The 15,046-nt window shown below is 53.7% G+C and overlaps 1 protein-coding gene across 1 annotated transcript in view; it reads left to right on the forward strand.

Annotated features, from left to right (window-relative positions):
• The first annotated feature begins 1,888 nt into the window (after positions 1-1,888).
• PPARGC1B (PPARG coactivator 1 beta) overlaps positions 1,889-15,046 on the forward strand; it is a 112,403-nt gene continuing 99,245 nt past the window's right edge. The window contains 1 exon segment of the mRNA XM_040497430.1: positions 1,889-2,041. Coding sequence (XP_040353364.1) covers positions 1,964-2,041 — 78 coding nt within the window. The 5' untranslated portion in view covers positions 1,889-1,963.

Genomic DNA, 15,046 nt, shown 5'->3' on the forward strand with positions numbered 1-15,046 from the left:
GGGGGGTTGCCCATGCTCTTGATCTCCTGAGTTGCCCAATACTGAGACAAGATGTAGCAGGACTGGACCAGGACCCGGGACTCCTGAATCCCAGGCTAGTGCTCCAAGGCTAGATGGAGGCTCTCTGTTGGGATTCTTTATTCCTTAAAAGCGCGCTGGCCTAAAGCCCAAAGAGTGAAATCACGCCCTGCGGTTCTGGGAACCTCAGACTGGAGAAGAAGGAAGCTCTTGCTCTGGTGTTCAAGTCTGAGCAGGTGTACTGAGAACTCTCCCTGTTTCCTCCTCTGGCTGGGAGGGAGCCCACGCAGGGTGGGCAGGGTGGGCAGGGTGGGGCAGCCCTCCTGAGTGCCAGTGGGGGAGGAGGGCAGGAGGCAGGCGTGCCCAATGAAACAGGCCTAAATCTTCCCTCCTTAGGCCTTTATCCAGGTGGTGCCCTCATGTGCCGCCTGGCAAACAGCAGGGCATGATGATGAGAGTCCAAGGTTACAGTCAGGAGGCCTGAGTTCTGGTTCTGGAACCATCGGCTCTGGGCAGTTTCCTTATCTATTCAACGGGTGGTGGGGGTGTGGGGGGAATCAAAATCCTCTGGGTTTTATAGTTAACACATTATTTATTAAGCACCTACTATGTGCCAGGCACTGGAGATATAGCAAATGGGAAAGCAGATTTAGTCCCTGCCTTCATGGGTCTTAGGGTCTAGTAAGGAGAGATGTGAAGACCAAATCTTCACTGAAACAAATGTAAGATGGCAGCTATGGCCAGTGTTTTATTTTTATTTTTTTAAGTTTATTTATTTATTTTGAGAGAGAGAGAGAAAGAGAGAGAAAGGCACGGAGTGTGTGTGTGTGGGGGGGGGGAAGAATCCCAAGCAGGCTCCATGCTGTCAGGACAGAGCTCCATGTGGGGCTGGAACTCAAGAACTGTGGGATCATGAGCTGAGCTGAATCAAGAATTGGATGCTTAACCAACTGAGTCACCCAGATGCCCCTAAAGGAAAGGCCTGTAGAGCTAGGGGGGCCCATGGCGGTGGGGGTGGTGGGAGAAAGAAGGGGTTGACAGTCTGAAGGGCAGTGGGGACCCACTGAAGTGGGGACCCACCCTCTGAAGATGTGGTTACTAGGTAGATGGCTGCTGGTCAGTGGAAAGCACTGTGTGTGGATGCGGGTATTGAGAGGGTTCATCAAAGGAACTGGGAGGCCAGGGGGGCCGGGGAAACGGGCATGTGAACCATGCATGGTAAGAGAAGTCATGGAAGTTTATTCAGGGGTAGGGGAGTGAAGGGAGACCGGAGGGAGATGGTCAAACTTAACAGAATACGAGTTAATGCATTTTTCAAGGAAAAGAAAAAAAAAAAAAAGGCCACCTCCTTTGAGGAGCCTTCCCTGATTTCTTCACCTTTGACCTATGGTTTTCCTCCCTCTCTGGTCTTGCAGCTCAAGCAGAAAACCTCAAACCTCTGGGGCAGTCGGACCTGAGCTTATGTACTGTGTCTTCCTGCTATTGAAATGCACAGTGACTTCAAACCAAGTCCTCTGCCTTCTCGGGCCTCAGTTTCCCCAGCTGTGCAGAAGCAGGTTGTCTCAAAGGACCCGCCCAGCGCTAACGCAACGTGATTCGCTCTGGCAGGAGCGGGGGGCTGCCCGCATTGCTGCGCAGGCACCGGGCCGCTGGCTGGGGCATCGTCACCCGGCTGCGGGCGCTTTCCTCCGGGCCGGGGGCTGCGAGCGAGGACCCCGGCGCCAGACGTGGCGCAGGGAAGTGGGGGCGCGACCCCCGGCTCGCGCGGGCACCGCGCGGCCCCGCCCCCGCAGCCAGCGGCCCTGCGGCAGCCGGGCCCTGAGCTCCGCCCTCCGCCTCCCGCCGGCCTCGCTCCCTCCTCCCGCCTCCCTCGCTTGCTCGCTCGCTCCCTCCCCCCGGCCGGCTCGGCGCTGACTCCGCCGCACGCTGCAGCCGCGGCTGGAAGATGGCGGGGAACGACTGCGGCGCGCTGCTGGACGAAGAGCTCTCCTCCTTCTTCCTCAACTATCTCGCCGACACGCAGGTACGGCCAGCAGGGGCCGCGGGCCGGGGGCCAGGGGTGCTGAGCTGCGGGGGCTGCCGTCGCAGCCGCGGAGGCCGGGAGGCTACGGTGGGTGCATCGGGGGGATCGGGGGTTCCCGGCTGCGGAACCCCCCTTTCCTTGCACCCTGAGAGGATCTCTGTTTCGGAGGTAGGGAGCTGGGGGCTCCCCCCGCGCAAGCCGGAGCGTGGGGGGAGCTACGGCCGCTGGGGAGGGTCTGGCCTCGGGTGCTTGGAGTCTGCTCCCCCCCCCCCCGCCGGCAGAAGTGGGGGTTACCGCGTTTCCTTGGGGAGGTGGAGCCGCGCCAAGGTGTGGGGGACCCTCAGGCTGGCCCTGGGTGCTGGAGGCGCGCCCTCAGTCTGCCGGCACTTGCTGCCGTACTTTCACGTGGACTTGTGGCCCCGGCTCAGGCGCCTGCCCCGGTCCCCCGAGTGCCCTGGTCCTCCGGTCTCGGGTGCCCGGAGTGCTGCTGCTGGCCCCCCGCGGCTCCCCATCGGCGCCTGCAGCGCAGAGTTTCCTGCCGGTTGCCGGCTCAGGGCTTAGGGGGTCTGCGGGGCACGTGGACATGCGGCCGGAGATAGCACCTTCCTGGTTTCGCTACCGGCCGATCCCCCGGGGGGAAAAGCACGGCAGGATGGGGGTGGAAAGGCTGTCTGGGGGCGCCTGGGTCCCCCCTGCGGCGCGCGGCCCCGGTGCGCGCCCGGCGATGCTGGGGGAAGGGAAGGCGAGGCGGCGTCCCGGGCTCTGGCTGCGCCTGGGAGCCCCACCGGCGACACGCGCGTGACAGGAGAGGGTGCTCTGGTGTGCCGGGGCGGGGGGAGGCGAGAGAGCTGGTGACTTGGAGACGGGGAGCGGGGGGGGGGGGGGCTGCTGCTGGGACGAGCCGCCACCGAAAATGCCTGCACTAGGCGTACGCGCCCCCCACCCGTTCCTTGGTTTTCCCCACCCCATGCCTGTTGCAAGCATAAAGTTTGGCCCCATAGTTATGGCTTTTTCTCCCGGCGCCCGGCTGCGGGTAGCGGGGAGGCTGGGGATGCGGCGGAGGCGAGAATGAGACCCCGGATGCGGGCGCACGGCTGGGCGCGGAGAGGGGGCCGCCGGGCGGAACCGGGCGCGGCTCGCGAGGGCTGGTTTGGTACCTGGAGTCGGAGCGCCGGTGCCGGCTCGTTTTGCATAACACTGGAAGGGAGGGGGAAGGCGGAGGGGGGGGGCGGGCGGTGGGAGGAGAGAGAGGGAAACTTTGCTTCTTGTTATAATCTGCCTGTCTTTGGGCGGCAGCAGCTGTCATGGGACCGGGTGGGCGGGGAGAGGCTTGCTAGCTGACTCCTAGCCGTGAGACTCGACTTGGAGGGGACGCGCAGCAGCCGAGACGTTCAGCTCCGGGCGGCGACTCCCGGCTGGCGGCTGGGACGGCGCGGCGTGGCGGGGTGTCGCGGAGAGGAAGCCCGCCGCGCGCGGGAGAAGGCCGACCCTCGCCCGCTGCAGACATCCATGCGTCAGGGAGCCGCGGGGCCTCGTGGTCGGTGGCGGGCGTGCTGGGGTGGTTTCGGGGCTGGGGCCGAGGGGGTGGTGGCGTGTGATCGCGCATTCTTAGGGCCGGGGGTGGGGTGGGTAGTGTGTGTGATGAGCGGTCTGCGCGCGCGGGTGTGTGTGTTTGTGTGCACACGCCGCGCGCGCCGGGCGCGTACCTTTACCTCTGACGAAACTGCAGTGGAGCTCCCGCGGCGGTCACCGGGCGCCGTCGCCCGCCCCGCGCCCACGTCTACTCGGAAGGCAGATCCCGGCCCCAGCACCACCGCCGCCCCGTTACCGCCGCCCCCCTCCCCAGCCCCAGCCGACAGCCTGGGCCTAGGAGGACTGGGTGCGGGCGGGACAGAGCTGCCCCCGGGAAAGTTCTGTCCTCATCCCTTGCACTTGTCTGGGGGTGCCTCCAAACCTCGCGACTGAGACTCGGGTGAAGGAAGCCTGAAATAGCAGGAGACTCGTTCGGGGACCCAGAGCAAAAACCGTCCGTTCTGGACCCTGGTTTTAACTCCATCTTCAGTGTTCTTTGGCTCACCAGTAATTCATTATTTGCCCTTTAGTCTCGAGTGGGCCTACCCTGCAGGGATATTTCACCCAAGGAAACTAGAAAATTGGGTAATCGGCTGTCAGCAGAAGCAGTGCAGTGAAAGTTAATCTGGGACGTTTGCTTTTTTTATTTAACCACGTGACAGGCAGAGGCTCCTCTGGTGATCTTTGCCGGCCCAACTTGGGAAATGTAATTGATAGGGGAGCCTTGCAGCCACCCCTAGAAGGTTCATAGAGCCCAGCCGGAAGAGGACCTGGGCGGGCCATCGCGTGCCTCCTCATTTTACAGTTGGGGTTAGAGGCTGCGAGGGGTGAGCGGCTTGTACAGGACCACGCAGCCAGCGGGTGACAGAGCCACCCAGGGCTCCTGACTCCAGGTCCTGTGTGTTACCTCGAAATAGCACTGGACTTGGAGTCAGAAGGCCTGAGTGGAGTCGCCTTCCCCACTCTCTGGCTGGGTGACCCCAGAGCGAGCCATTTGAACTCTCTGAGCCTCCTTTCCTCCATCTGTCAAATGGGGCTGGTGTTGCAGGCAAGAGAAGAGGAGGTCGAGGTGGTGGGGGTGAGCTCTGCTTGCATGTGAGATGTCTGGTTGTTCCTGCAACTCCCTCTCCTCTTCCAGACCCTCCCTGTCGCTCCCTCCATTCCCGACCCCCCCCCCCCAAGGGGTGGGGAAAGTGAATAAAAAGCTAATTTATTGTCTTTATCCAAAAGACTTGTCTTTGGTGGCTAATCCAGAGTTAGAGAGAGGGAGGACTTGTGTTTAGGAGGCTTAACTTTTACCCATTCGGGCCAAAGTTCAGAAATTCTGCAGACCGAGGATTGTGAAAGTTTCTTGGAAAGGTTTGGGGCACGTATCCCAGAGGACTTTGGGTTGGCTTCACCTTAGCCCAGCCTGTGCCCCTTGCCTCCAGTGCCCTCACCCACTGTTCCTGCATGGCCCTCTCGAGCAGGCCTTCCTTTCCTGGCTTGCTCTGGTTTGTGTCTCTTTTGGTTTTCTTAGTCTGTGTGATACAACCAAGCATTTTGTGTGTGAGTCCTGTGGCCCAGTAAGATTCTGGAACTAGAGTTGTGCCTTTCATCTCTTTGTGGCCCCGTGGCACCTGCCACCGTGCTGAATTCCTTTGCTTGGCTCTTGGCTAGGCACGTGAACTACAGGGGAAGCTCCTAGGCGGTCCCTGAGACAGCTGGGCAGTCAGTATGGGTAGAAAGGAATGCAGAAAGCTACAGCTATAGGCCATGACTTAGGCTCTAAAGGCCACACAGTAAGCCCACACTAAATATGGGTTGTTTGAAGTCACTTGGGACATCAATCATACATAGATGCCCAAAATGTCAGAGCTTTACAAATCATGTGGTCTAATCTCTTACCACTTAAAAATATTCAATTATAGAATTGTTAGAAAATACTGGCAGGCATGAAGAGGAAATTGAAAATAGGTAATCTTACCCAGAGGTAACCCCTGTTAATTTTTATATATATTTCCAGACCTTTCTTTCCTATTGATTCCTATCGATTGTATCTTTTGCACAAAAATGGAGTCACTCCTATCGATTATATCTTTGCACAAAAATGGAGTCACTCATTATATCCTAATTGTAACTTGGAATCATGCTGTTGTAATATGCTTTTTTTTCTCCTCCAAACAATATGCTGTGATTGTCTTTCCACATCAATAAATACTCTACTTAATATCATACTATCTGAATGGTTATATAGTACTTCATTGAGGGTTGAACCAAAATGTATTTAATGAGTCCTTTATTGTTAGCCATTTAAGTTGTTTACAATTTTTGTTGTTCTTGTAAGCCATGCTGAAATGAATATCTTTGCATATGTCTTCTTTCCTTCATTTAAATTCCTAGAAGTGAAATTACTCTGTCAAAGGAACTATGCAGGCGTTTGGGAAACACATTTCTGGATTGCCTTCTAGAAGGATTGTGGTAATTTACACACTTACCAGCATTGTGTGGGAATGCCTGGTTTCCTGTAGCCAGAAAACTCTTGGTATTTTAATTGGTTTTCATTTTTGCCAGTCTGTTCATCAATAAATTCTTTTAACCTTTTGTTTTAACGTGCATTTCTTTGTTCACTTGTAATGCTTGCCCCCGGGGGGGGGGGGGGGGGGGGGGGAGGATGGGCCATTTTTGGTTCTGTTCTGTGAAATGTCATGTTTATGATTTGGCCCATTTCTCAATTGGTGTCCTATCCCCTCAGTGTTCTAAAATTGGACCTGAGTACTGAGAAGGGGCCCCGTCACATGGAGATTTGGGAAAATGGCTTGAACTCCTTAGTGTTCACCTGTTGGGTATGCAGTGTTGCAGCTTCCATAGCCCCCCAGCTTCCATGGCCCCCCATGCCAGGGCTAACTGCTTTTCCAAGTCAACGTTGCAGGCATCTAGAGGGGCAGGTTGGAGTGCAGCCTTGGCTGGGTGCCTTTGCGCACCCCTCACCTGTGTGGGAACAGGGGGAGTAACTTCCTCACCTGAGCCCAGAAGGGGACATGTGTGCTGGCTTTGTTTACCTGAGGGCAGGGCTCCACTTTCACTGGGGCTCCGTGGCTGCTACTAATGATCAGGATGCCTGTGAAAGCCAGGAAAGGCAATGGCCCAGCAACTGGGCCCTGGGGGGCTCATATTTCCCCTTCACCTTGGGACTCTCCTCTCCCCAGCTGCTGCAGGCCAGCCAGAAGCTTCACCATTGCCAGGGTATGAGTCACCCTTTTCCCTCTCTCTCTCTCTCTCTCTGGAATAATAGAAGGAATACTGGCTTGAGTCAGAAGCAGCCTTGCAAATGGGGACTTGGGCTTAGAAGTGAGGTCATAACATGAGCACTGCAGTGCTAACAGCTAACTCCTCCTTCATCATCCTCAGCGACATCTGTCGGAGCATCCTTTAGATGCCGTGCACTCTGCCAAGCATTGTTTTTGCATTGTTGCGTTTTGTCCTCAGGGAGAGTCTACAGAGGGTAGGTGCCATTATATTACCATTTTACAGATGAGGATTTTAGTTTCAGAGAACTGGCTGGCTTGCTGAAGATAATCTACCTACGCTGTCTTGGAGTGAGTAGAAGAGCCAGGATCAGAGGCGAGGTTCCCAGACCACGTGACTCCAAGCTCCCGAGGCAGGGAGAGGCAGGGACGACTCCTGTGCAGTGTGTTTCTAGCACCTCGAGCGAATGAAGGCACATTGCAGAGAGAGAGAGAGAGAGAGAGAGAGAGAGAGAGAGAAGACAACTCATCAGGCCCTCTGCTTCTCTAGGCCTCAGTTTCTCAATCTCTCAAGTGGGGATTGTAGTCCCTAACTCCCAGGGTTGAGAGTCAAATAATATAATGTATATAAAATGAGTCGCAGCCTGCAGCTCAGAACACTTGGAATTCTTTTTGAAGCACTTTGGAAGGGCAGGATTAAGTGTAAGCAAACTCCCCTTCATGCAGTCTTTTTTTATGCAAAAGAGGGAAACATAATTCTTATGTGAGGGTGAAGGAGACCCAGATAAAGTCATTTGGAAGAGAATGAGCAGGCCCATTGGCTATTTCTTCTCCAAGGTACTCCAGTGCCTCACATGGGTCCTGTGGACTCTCGGTTGATGTAGAATCAATTGGATTGGATTGGATTGCCCTTTCTGTTCCTCTCCCCCTCTTCCGGTCTGGGTCTTGTCTTTTCATGACTATGGGATTCCTGCAGTTACTAGAATGCACGTCTGATGCCATTCCCTCGCTCACACATCCCCCCCGCCCCCCCCGCCCACCCCGTGGCTTCCCAGGACTTTTACACTAAAGCCCCAAGTTTAAATGTTCAAGGGCCTCCAAGGACTTGAACTTGGAGAGCCAGGCCCCTGTCCTTATCCTGCTTCACCTACTTTCCCTTCCGGTATGGGTGTCCCCTCCCCCTCCCCCAGGGTATGTCATGAATCTTCTTCCTGGAAGTGTAGTCTATCTCCTCTGCCACTATTTCTCCCATTTCCATACTCATCCTTCCAGATCCAGCTCCGATGCCATTGTCGTGGTGCCACCTTCTCCCCGCTCTCCAGGCACAGCTGCTCATCCCTGGTGTGGCCACTGCACTCACTCATCCTCCGTGGGTTGGCCTTGGCCGGTTGCTGGCTGTGAGACCCCTGGTGGGTCCCGTAACCTCCCTGCACTCCTGTTTCCTCCTGTATAAAGATAACAATAAAGAGTACTTGCCTTTATAAAGTTGTGGCAAGAAGTCAATGAAAATCAAATGCAAATGGATTGAAAGCGCCTAACGCGATGCGTGCCGTATAATAAGCTCCAAATAATGGGTATGTTTTTTTTCCTAATGTAGGTCGCGTTAAGTTTACTCATTTAGGAAATCACTCCACCCCACCGTTTAAATGTATTCCTAGCCCACCTGCACTTCGGGCTCCTCCCACCCCCACACCTGTCCTCCAGGGGAAGCCTCTTAAGTCTACCACTCACATGGACCGTGCTACCTACTGTCCCTCTGGTGTCTGCGTGATTTTGTCCCTACCGCTAGGTTGACAGCTCTGGGAGGGCAAGAAATAGTATTTTTATCCTGAGCTGGCTTTCCGGTTACCCGTTACGTAGTTGATTTTTTTTTTTTTTTAAACTTAAATTTAAAATTCTTTTTTTTTTTTTTAAATTTTTTTTTCAACGTTTATTTATTTTTGGGACAGAGAGAGACAGAGCATGAACGGGGGAGGGGCAGAGAGAGAGGGAGACACAGAATCAGAAACAGGCTCCAGGCTCTGAGCCATCAGCCCAGAGCCTGACGCGGGGCTGGAACTCACGGACCGCGAGATCGTGACCTGGCTGAAGTCGGACGCTTAACCGACTGCGCCACCCAGGCGCCCCCTTTTTTTTTTTTTTTGAGCAGAAGAATGTTTTATGTGATTAGGTGTCAGGTTCTCTGAAGAGAAGTTTGTGTTTTAAACATTTTACTCTGGAAAATGTCCAACACATACAGAAGGGGCCGGCCACGGAATGGTGTGGTGAATCCCCATGTTCCCATCAGCCTGATTCTGCCATTTTGGACCCATGGCCATTCTTGTTCATCCACGCACACACCACATCCTGTCGTCCGTGACTGTTTCAGTGTGTATTTGTGAAAAGAGACTTTTGATTACTATCACATGGTTTCTCCCAGTAACGGTGACGTTGGCTCTGTTGTCCCCATTTTGTAAGTGCACAGGGATTGGGTTGGTCACTTAGGGGCTTGCAGCTCGTGAGGGTCTAGCCTGGGATTTGAACATTGACCCTGAGCCCCGTCCTGTCCTGCCATGCTCGGGAGGGTCATTGGAGAGCATCCACTCTTTCCCTGACTTTTCCAGAAGAGGAATACGGAGCGAGGCACAGAAGAAGCCACTTAGCTGGAAGAGGTCCAGGTCCCTGACTCTCAGACCTATTCTTTTCCAGTATCAGGACTTGGGGAGGGGGTGTCTTGGCTCTCGGGGACAGACAGGTGGATAGTCCTCAGAGAGACACTGTTGCCCAGGTGGCTGGGCTTTGTGGTGGCTGTGGGATCCTGGGGTGCATTCCACTGCCACCCCTGGACGGGCTGCATTTGTTTCCTACTCTTACAGCTCCTAAACCCCAAAGGCCCCCCCATGCCCCTAGCAGTTAACCCTGGGTTTCTTCATTAGGTGCTTTCATAAGGATTACCCAGTGAGTGAGTCAGGGGGTGGCGATGGGGGGTCAGAAGCCTGGGTTCACAGGACTGAGGGAGGGTCCGATCTGAAGCATACAGCTGGGCTGGGCACAGGGTCTATAGGCCCCTGATGGCAGCTAGACTCCTGGGCTCCCCACCCTGCCCTTTCTTTCTTTTCTAATATTTGCCCCCACCCTGACTACTCTTTAGGGCAGAGACAGATTTGCTGCCCAGGAGTAGGGTAGGAGACCAGAGAGACTTTTACAAATGGGAGGGTAAAGTCATTGATTAATTATCCCCAAAGGCCTGTAATTACAGCTCCCTCTTTTAGGTAAGAAAACAAACATTTGCCCCGATTATTTGTTTAAGTGGCTGAGAGACCTTGAGCCCTAGGGTTGGGCTCTGATTCTGGGAGCCCTGTGACCTTGGCACAGGCTTCTTTGTGCCTCAGGTGTTTCACCTGGGAAGTGGGACGGATAGTAGCACATAGTTTGGAGGGTTTTAGGACTAGTTGACATGATGCCTGTAAAATGCGTAGGAATATTCAGTGAGTAGGAGCCATTGTTAGTAATAAAACAGACAGATCCAGCGTAGACCCCGCCTTTTGCCGTCCCACTGAGCTCTGGGGCCTTGATCCCATTGAGGCTGCCCTGAGGTTTCTCTTCCAGAGTATTATGTTTTCCTTCCCCCTCTGCTTCCGAGGGAGCTGAAGAGGAATCCCACCCAACCTTAGCAAGGACCGCAATATTGACTTTTAGAAAACTGAATCCAGTTAGATGCTACTTGAAGAGAGAAGAACCAGGTAGTGGTTAAGAGCTCTCGGCTTTGGAGTTTCGCTGCCAAGGGTTTAAAATCAGGGGCCTACCACTTACTAGCTGTGTGACGAGACACTTGAGCAAGTGTCTTAACCTTTCTGACCCCAGTTGTAGAAGCAAGCTCCTGGGTATGGCATTCAAGGCCTCACGTACGCTATTGGGGAGAATCGCGGTGTTTTCTTTGGATAGCTACAGCAGAGAGTGGATAACGCTCCCAGCATTGCCTGACATAGAGTAAGCACTCAGCAAACAGTTGCCACTAGGATGATGACAATGACAAGGATGTATAAACACACCAGTGGAAAACAGCTTTCGGGGAGCTGGAGTGCCTTACAGACCATCTTACTCAGGCCCTTACCTCGAAGTGAGGAAACAGGCTGGGAGCTGACCAGGGACTGGCTTCGGGTCACCTAGCAGAGGCAGGACAGGACCCCTAGCTCCTGTCTACTTGGGCAGGGCTGGCTCTGGATAGCAGACGCTCGGCTGTCTGGGACCCACTGTCTGGGAACTCAGCCGGGCGAGCCCTGCTTGGCTGAGAGGGATGTTCCCCAGCAGCCCTGCAGCCGTGTTTTCTCCCTTGCTTGCCTGGCAGAACACAGCCATTTAGCAGAGGGAGAGCGAGGAGACGTTAGAAACCAAGCCCTGAGCAGTTGCGGCAGCCGGCCCACGAGTGGCTCCCTGAGGTTGCCATGGCAAACAGCCTTGGCAACGTGGCTGTTGGAGCCTTTATTTCTGGTCTCAGCCTCCTCGCGGGAAGCGTGGTACCCAGGACGCTGGGGAGGAGGGCCCTGTCTTGGCTCCTTGACACCATGGATGACCCGGCCTCCGCGCTGCTCGTGATCCCGGAGGCTACAGCAGCCACCGTTTAAAACATCTGCGGGTCCACCCTGCACAGCCTGCAGAAGTGAGCTCCTGGTGATGGCATTCAAGGCCTCAAATGCCTGCCTACCCTTCTAGCAATTTATTCCTCAACTAGTGTGAGACTATGCCATACTGGATCTGGTGCTGCAGAAACAGAACAATATAATAATCTTAACATGGGCCTGGTGTCAGGGGTTCGCAGTCTGGCCTCAGGTTCCTCGGTCAGGTCCTAGGCCAAGTTAGTCATGTAAATTACTCACAGTCACATTAATCTCTGAGGAACCCCATGAAGGAGTGCCCATCGGTCTCCCCATTTTACAGTTGAGTAGGCTGAGGCTGACTCCATAGAGTTTGTGGTGTTGGTGCCATTCCTTCCTGTGCCAGGCAGCCGCTCGGACTCCTAGCATGAGGCGTCTGTCTCCTCTCCCCCCCTCTGGCTGCATCCTTCAAGGCCCAGCTTGAGTTCCACCGCATCTAATTCTCCCTCTTGCAAGTGGGCCCTTTCTGCTCTGTGATCCCCCCGTCTATTATAGACCTCTCATGTGCCCTGCCCCACTGTGTACTCAACCACCCTGCTGAGCTTATCCCTGCCCTCCAGTCATCCCAAAACAAAACAGGGAAGCTGGCTAAAGGGGAGAGCTCTGACCATCCAGGACTTTGCACTTGGCATGCAGGGAGGAGTCAGCAAAGGTTTTCTGTTGTTGTTTTTCTTTTTAGTAGGCTCCATGCCCAGCGTGGGGCTTGAACACATGACCCTGAGATCAAGAGTCGCATGCTCTACTGACTGAGCCAGCCAGGTGCTCCAGCAAAGGTTTTCATTAATATTGTTATTAATAACAGTAATCGTAGAAACAGCTAACCCTTAATGACCAGGTTCTAGGCTGGGACTTTCGGGTGCATTATCTTGTTTAATCCTCAACCATCTGGTGAGTCTGGTGCTACGACAGACCGGAAAGCAGAGGTTGCAAGTTCAGTGGCTTGCCCCGCATCCTTCAGGCAGATAGTGGCGAGGCTGGGACTTGAACCTGGGTCTGCCTGGCTTCAGAGCACTTGGTCTTAACCACCGCAGTGTGGGTAATCTGGCTGAGCATAGAGAAAGGACTCCAGTGTGGGTGATGGGCTACAGGAAGGAGGCATCTGCACTTGGCTTCAGCAAAGGGGGCGGGGGGTGCTAAGTGGAGGTGAGTGGGATGTGAGAGAGAAGGCCCAGAGTGCAGGGGCCTCAGTGGCATCCCTATAGCTGAGACAGGGGTGCAGAAGAGGAGTTGCTTTGGGGGAGGATTTGTATGAAGAGTAGACATCCATTTATTCAGGGCCCACTGTGTGCAAGGTTTGTCCCCACCCCTGGCTTTCCCTAGAGCCTTGTTAAATGCAAAACTCTGGTCCCAGTTTGTGATAACCTTTGTTTATGTGTGTATTCTTCACTGTTCTCTCCTCTCCCCACTCAGGACCGGAGATCCCTAAGGAAAGGGACCTCATCAAGCTGGTTCACCATCAGATCCCCCAGTGCCTTACCAGATGCAGGTACAATATAGGCCCTCAATAGATGCTTGTTGACTGACTGTCTGAACAAATGCTATTTGAGCTTTCAGGAAATTCACCAACCATTTGCTTGGCCCCAGAGGCCCCTTCTCTGCTTGGAACTATGTTGGGGTGTGTGGGCGAGGGGACTGGGGGAGTTGTACCCGTCTTCACAAGGGGCCTGCTGCCCTTGTCTCCAAGATAGGACTTGCACACAAAGGAATCAAAGACAAACATTTTTTGGAGCCTCCAGAACCCCGCTATCAGAACGCATCTGCAGTGGACATGTCTTTGTAGAACATTAAACCACTGCTGGAATCCAGTCTGTTACAGGGCATTGCTCTGGCCCCACTGTGGAGGGGCTCAGGGCTTCAGGAGTCTCTGTGGTTGCAGGGAGGTGTCTGGTCTGATATTTCCACCCCTTCCAAAGACATCAAAACCAGCACCTTCCTTTGGGCCTTCTGGTCGTTGCCCGTCTGCTTATTCCAGAGGAATCGGGCAGACTGGCCTCCACTCTGGAGGAAGAAAGGGGGAAATTCAGGCAGGAAAAGGAGAGAGGGAGCCCTCAGGGTCCGGTGACCACACTCTGTGGCCTGAGACAATTAACTCCACGTGGTGTCAATCTTGCCTTGCACAGAATCCACTCAAGACCCTGTTCTGCATAGTATCACCACTCCCCCCGCCCCACCCTTCCTGCCCAGGACCAACTCACTCTTAGTTTACACACCATTCTTGACAAGCCTGGAAGTCCTGTCCACACCTCATGACTACAGTAGCAGTAAGCCAGTTCAGTTAGCGTGTGTCCGTGCAGGCATGGGACAGGTTGGGGGTGGGGACAGGGTTCTATCAGAGGTAGAAACACGTGGACATGTTTCTGGGCAGGCAACTGGGAGCCTTTTGGTAAAGGGACAAGGAGGCCTCTCGTTCCGGAATACACCTTACAGAAGTTACAAAGTTAATGGGCCATAGAGACAGAAATTTTCCCAAGGAGAGGTATATTCTGTCCAGTGTTCTCTGTTCGAGGAAGCAAGGAAGAGTGAAATGCAATTCGGCATTAACCACCTAAAACAGGAAGTCGATCAAAAGCAGGAAAAGTTCCAAAGTTACCTACAAACTTGCCTTCTGTGAACACGTTATTCCCCAATAATGCCAAGTGAGGAAGGAGTCGGTCCTGCCATAGAAATTTCTCTGAAAGTTAATGCAGTTAATTTTAACAGTTGAACTGTGAATGTGAGGTGTTGGTTTTTGTATTTTTAGGGCTGCACAGGAGTATGTATGTACAGATGCAGTGGGAGTCTGTATGACTGGCCTCAAGAAATTGTGTAGCCCTGGGGCACCTGGCTGGCTCAGTCTCTAGAGCATGCGACTCTTGATCTCGGGGTTGTGAGGTCGAGCCCCACGTTGGGCGTAGAGATTACTTAAAAATAAAACCTAAAAAAAAAAAAAAAAAAAAAATGTGTAGCCTCATGATTAATGAGAGCAAACTGTCTGGTTCAGATCTTAGCTGTGTGATCCAAGGAGTTAGACAGCCGCTCTGTGCTCTAGTTACCCAGCTCCCAGATGGGCATACTAATATGTCCTACCTTCCAGGGTTGGTAGAACTAATCAGTGGTTCTCAACCATGAGTGCATATCGGAATCAACTGTGTAATTAAAACAATAATAATTACCCGTCTGGGGCTGTCCCAGACTCAGTGAATGAGAATCTTTGAGAGCCGGCCCTCAAGCTTCTGTGTTTTTAGAAGGCTCCCTCTCATGGCACCCTGCTTTGGTCTTGAACAATCAGATACTGTTCGTAGAGTATCTGGCATTAACTCTGTCATTCCCTCCCCTCTCTGTCCTTTCTGCCTTAGTCCAGAACACAGGGTAGCACTTAGGATACAAAAGACCCAGAAGCAGATAGAACCCCTTCTGTATAAAGCAGGGTAGCTTCCTTATGTGGCATTTCCACTCGATCTTCACATGAATTCTGTGTTGTAGGCAGGGGCGGGGGGTACTATTCCCATTTTACAGATGGGGAAATGGAACCGAGAGAGTGCAGCAGATCAGTTGTCAGCTATTGCCTTCATCTCTATATCTGTCTTCCTTGA

The sequence above is a fragment of the Herpailurus yagouaroundi genome, unplaced genomic scaffold, assembly GCF_014898765.1.
Source record: "Herpailurus yagouaroundi ecotype Mexico unplaced genomic scaffold, PumYag 29, whole genome shotgun sequence".
NCBI lineage: Eukaryota > Metazoa > Chordata > Mammalia > Carnivora > Felidae > Herpailurus > Herpailurus yagouaroundi.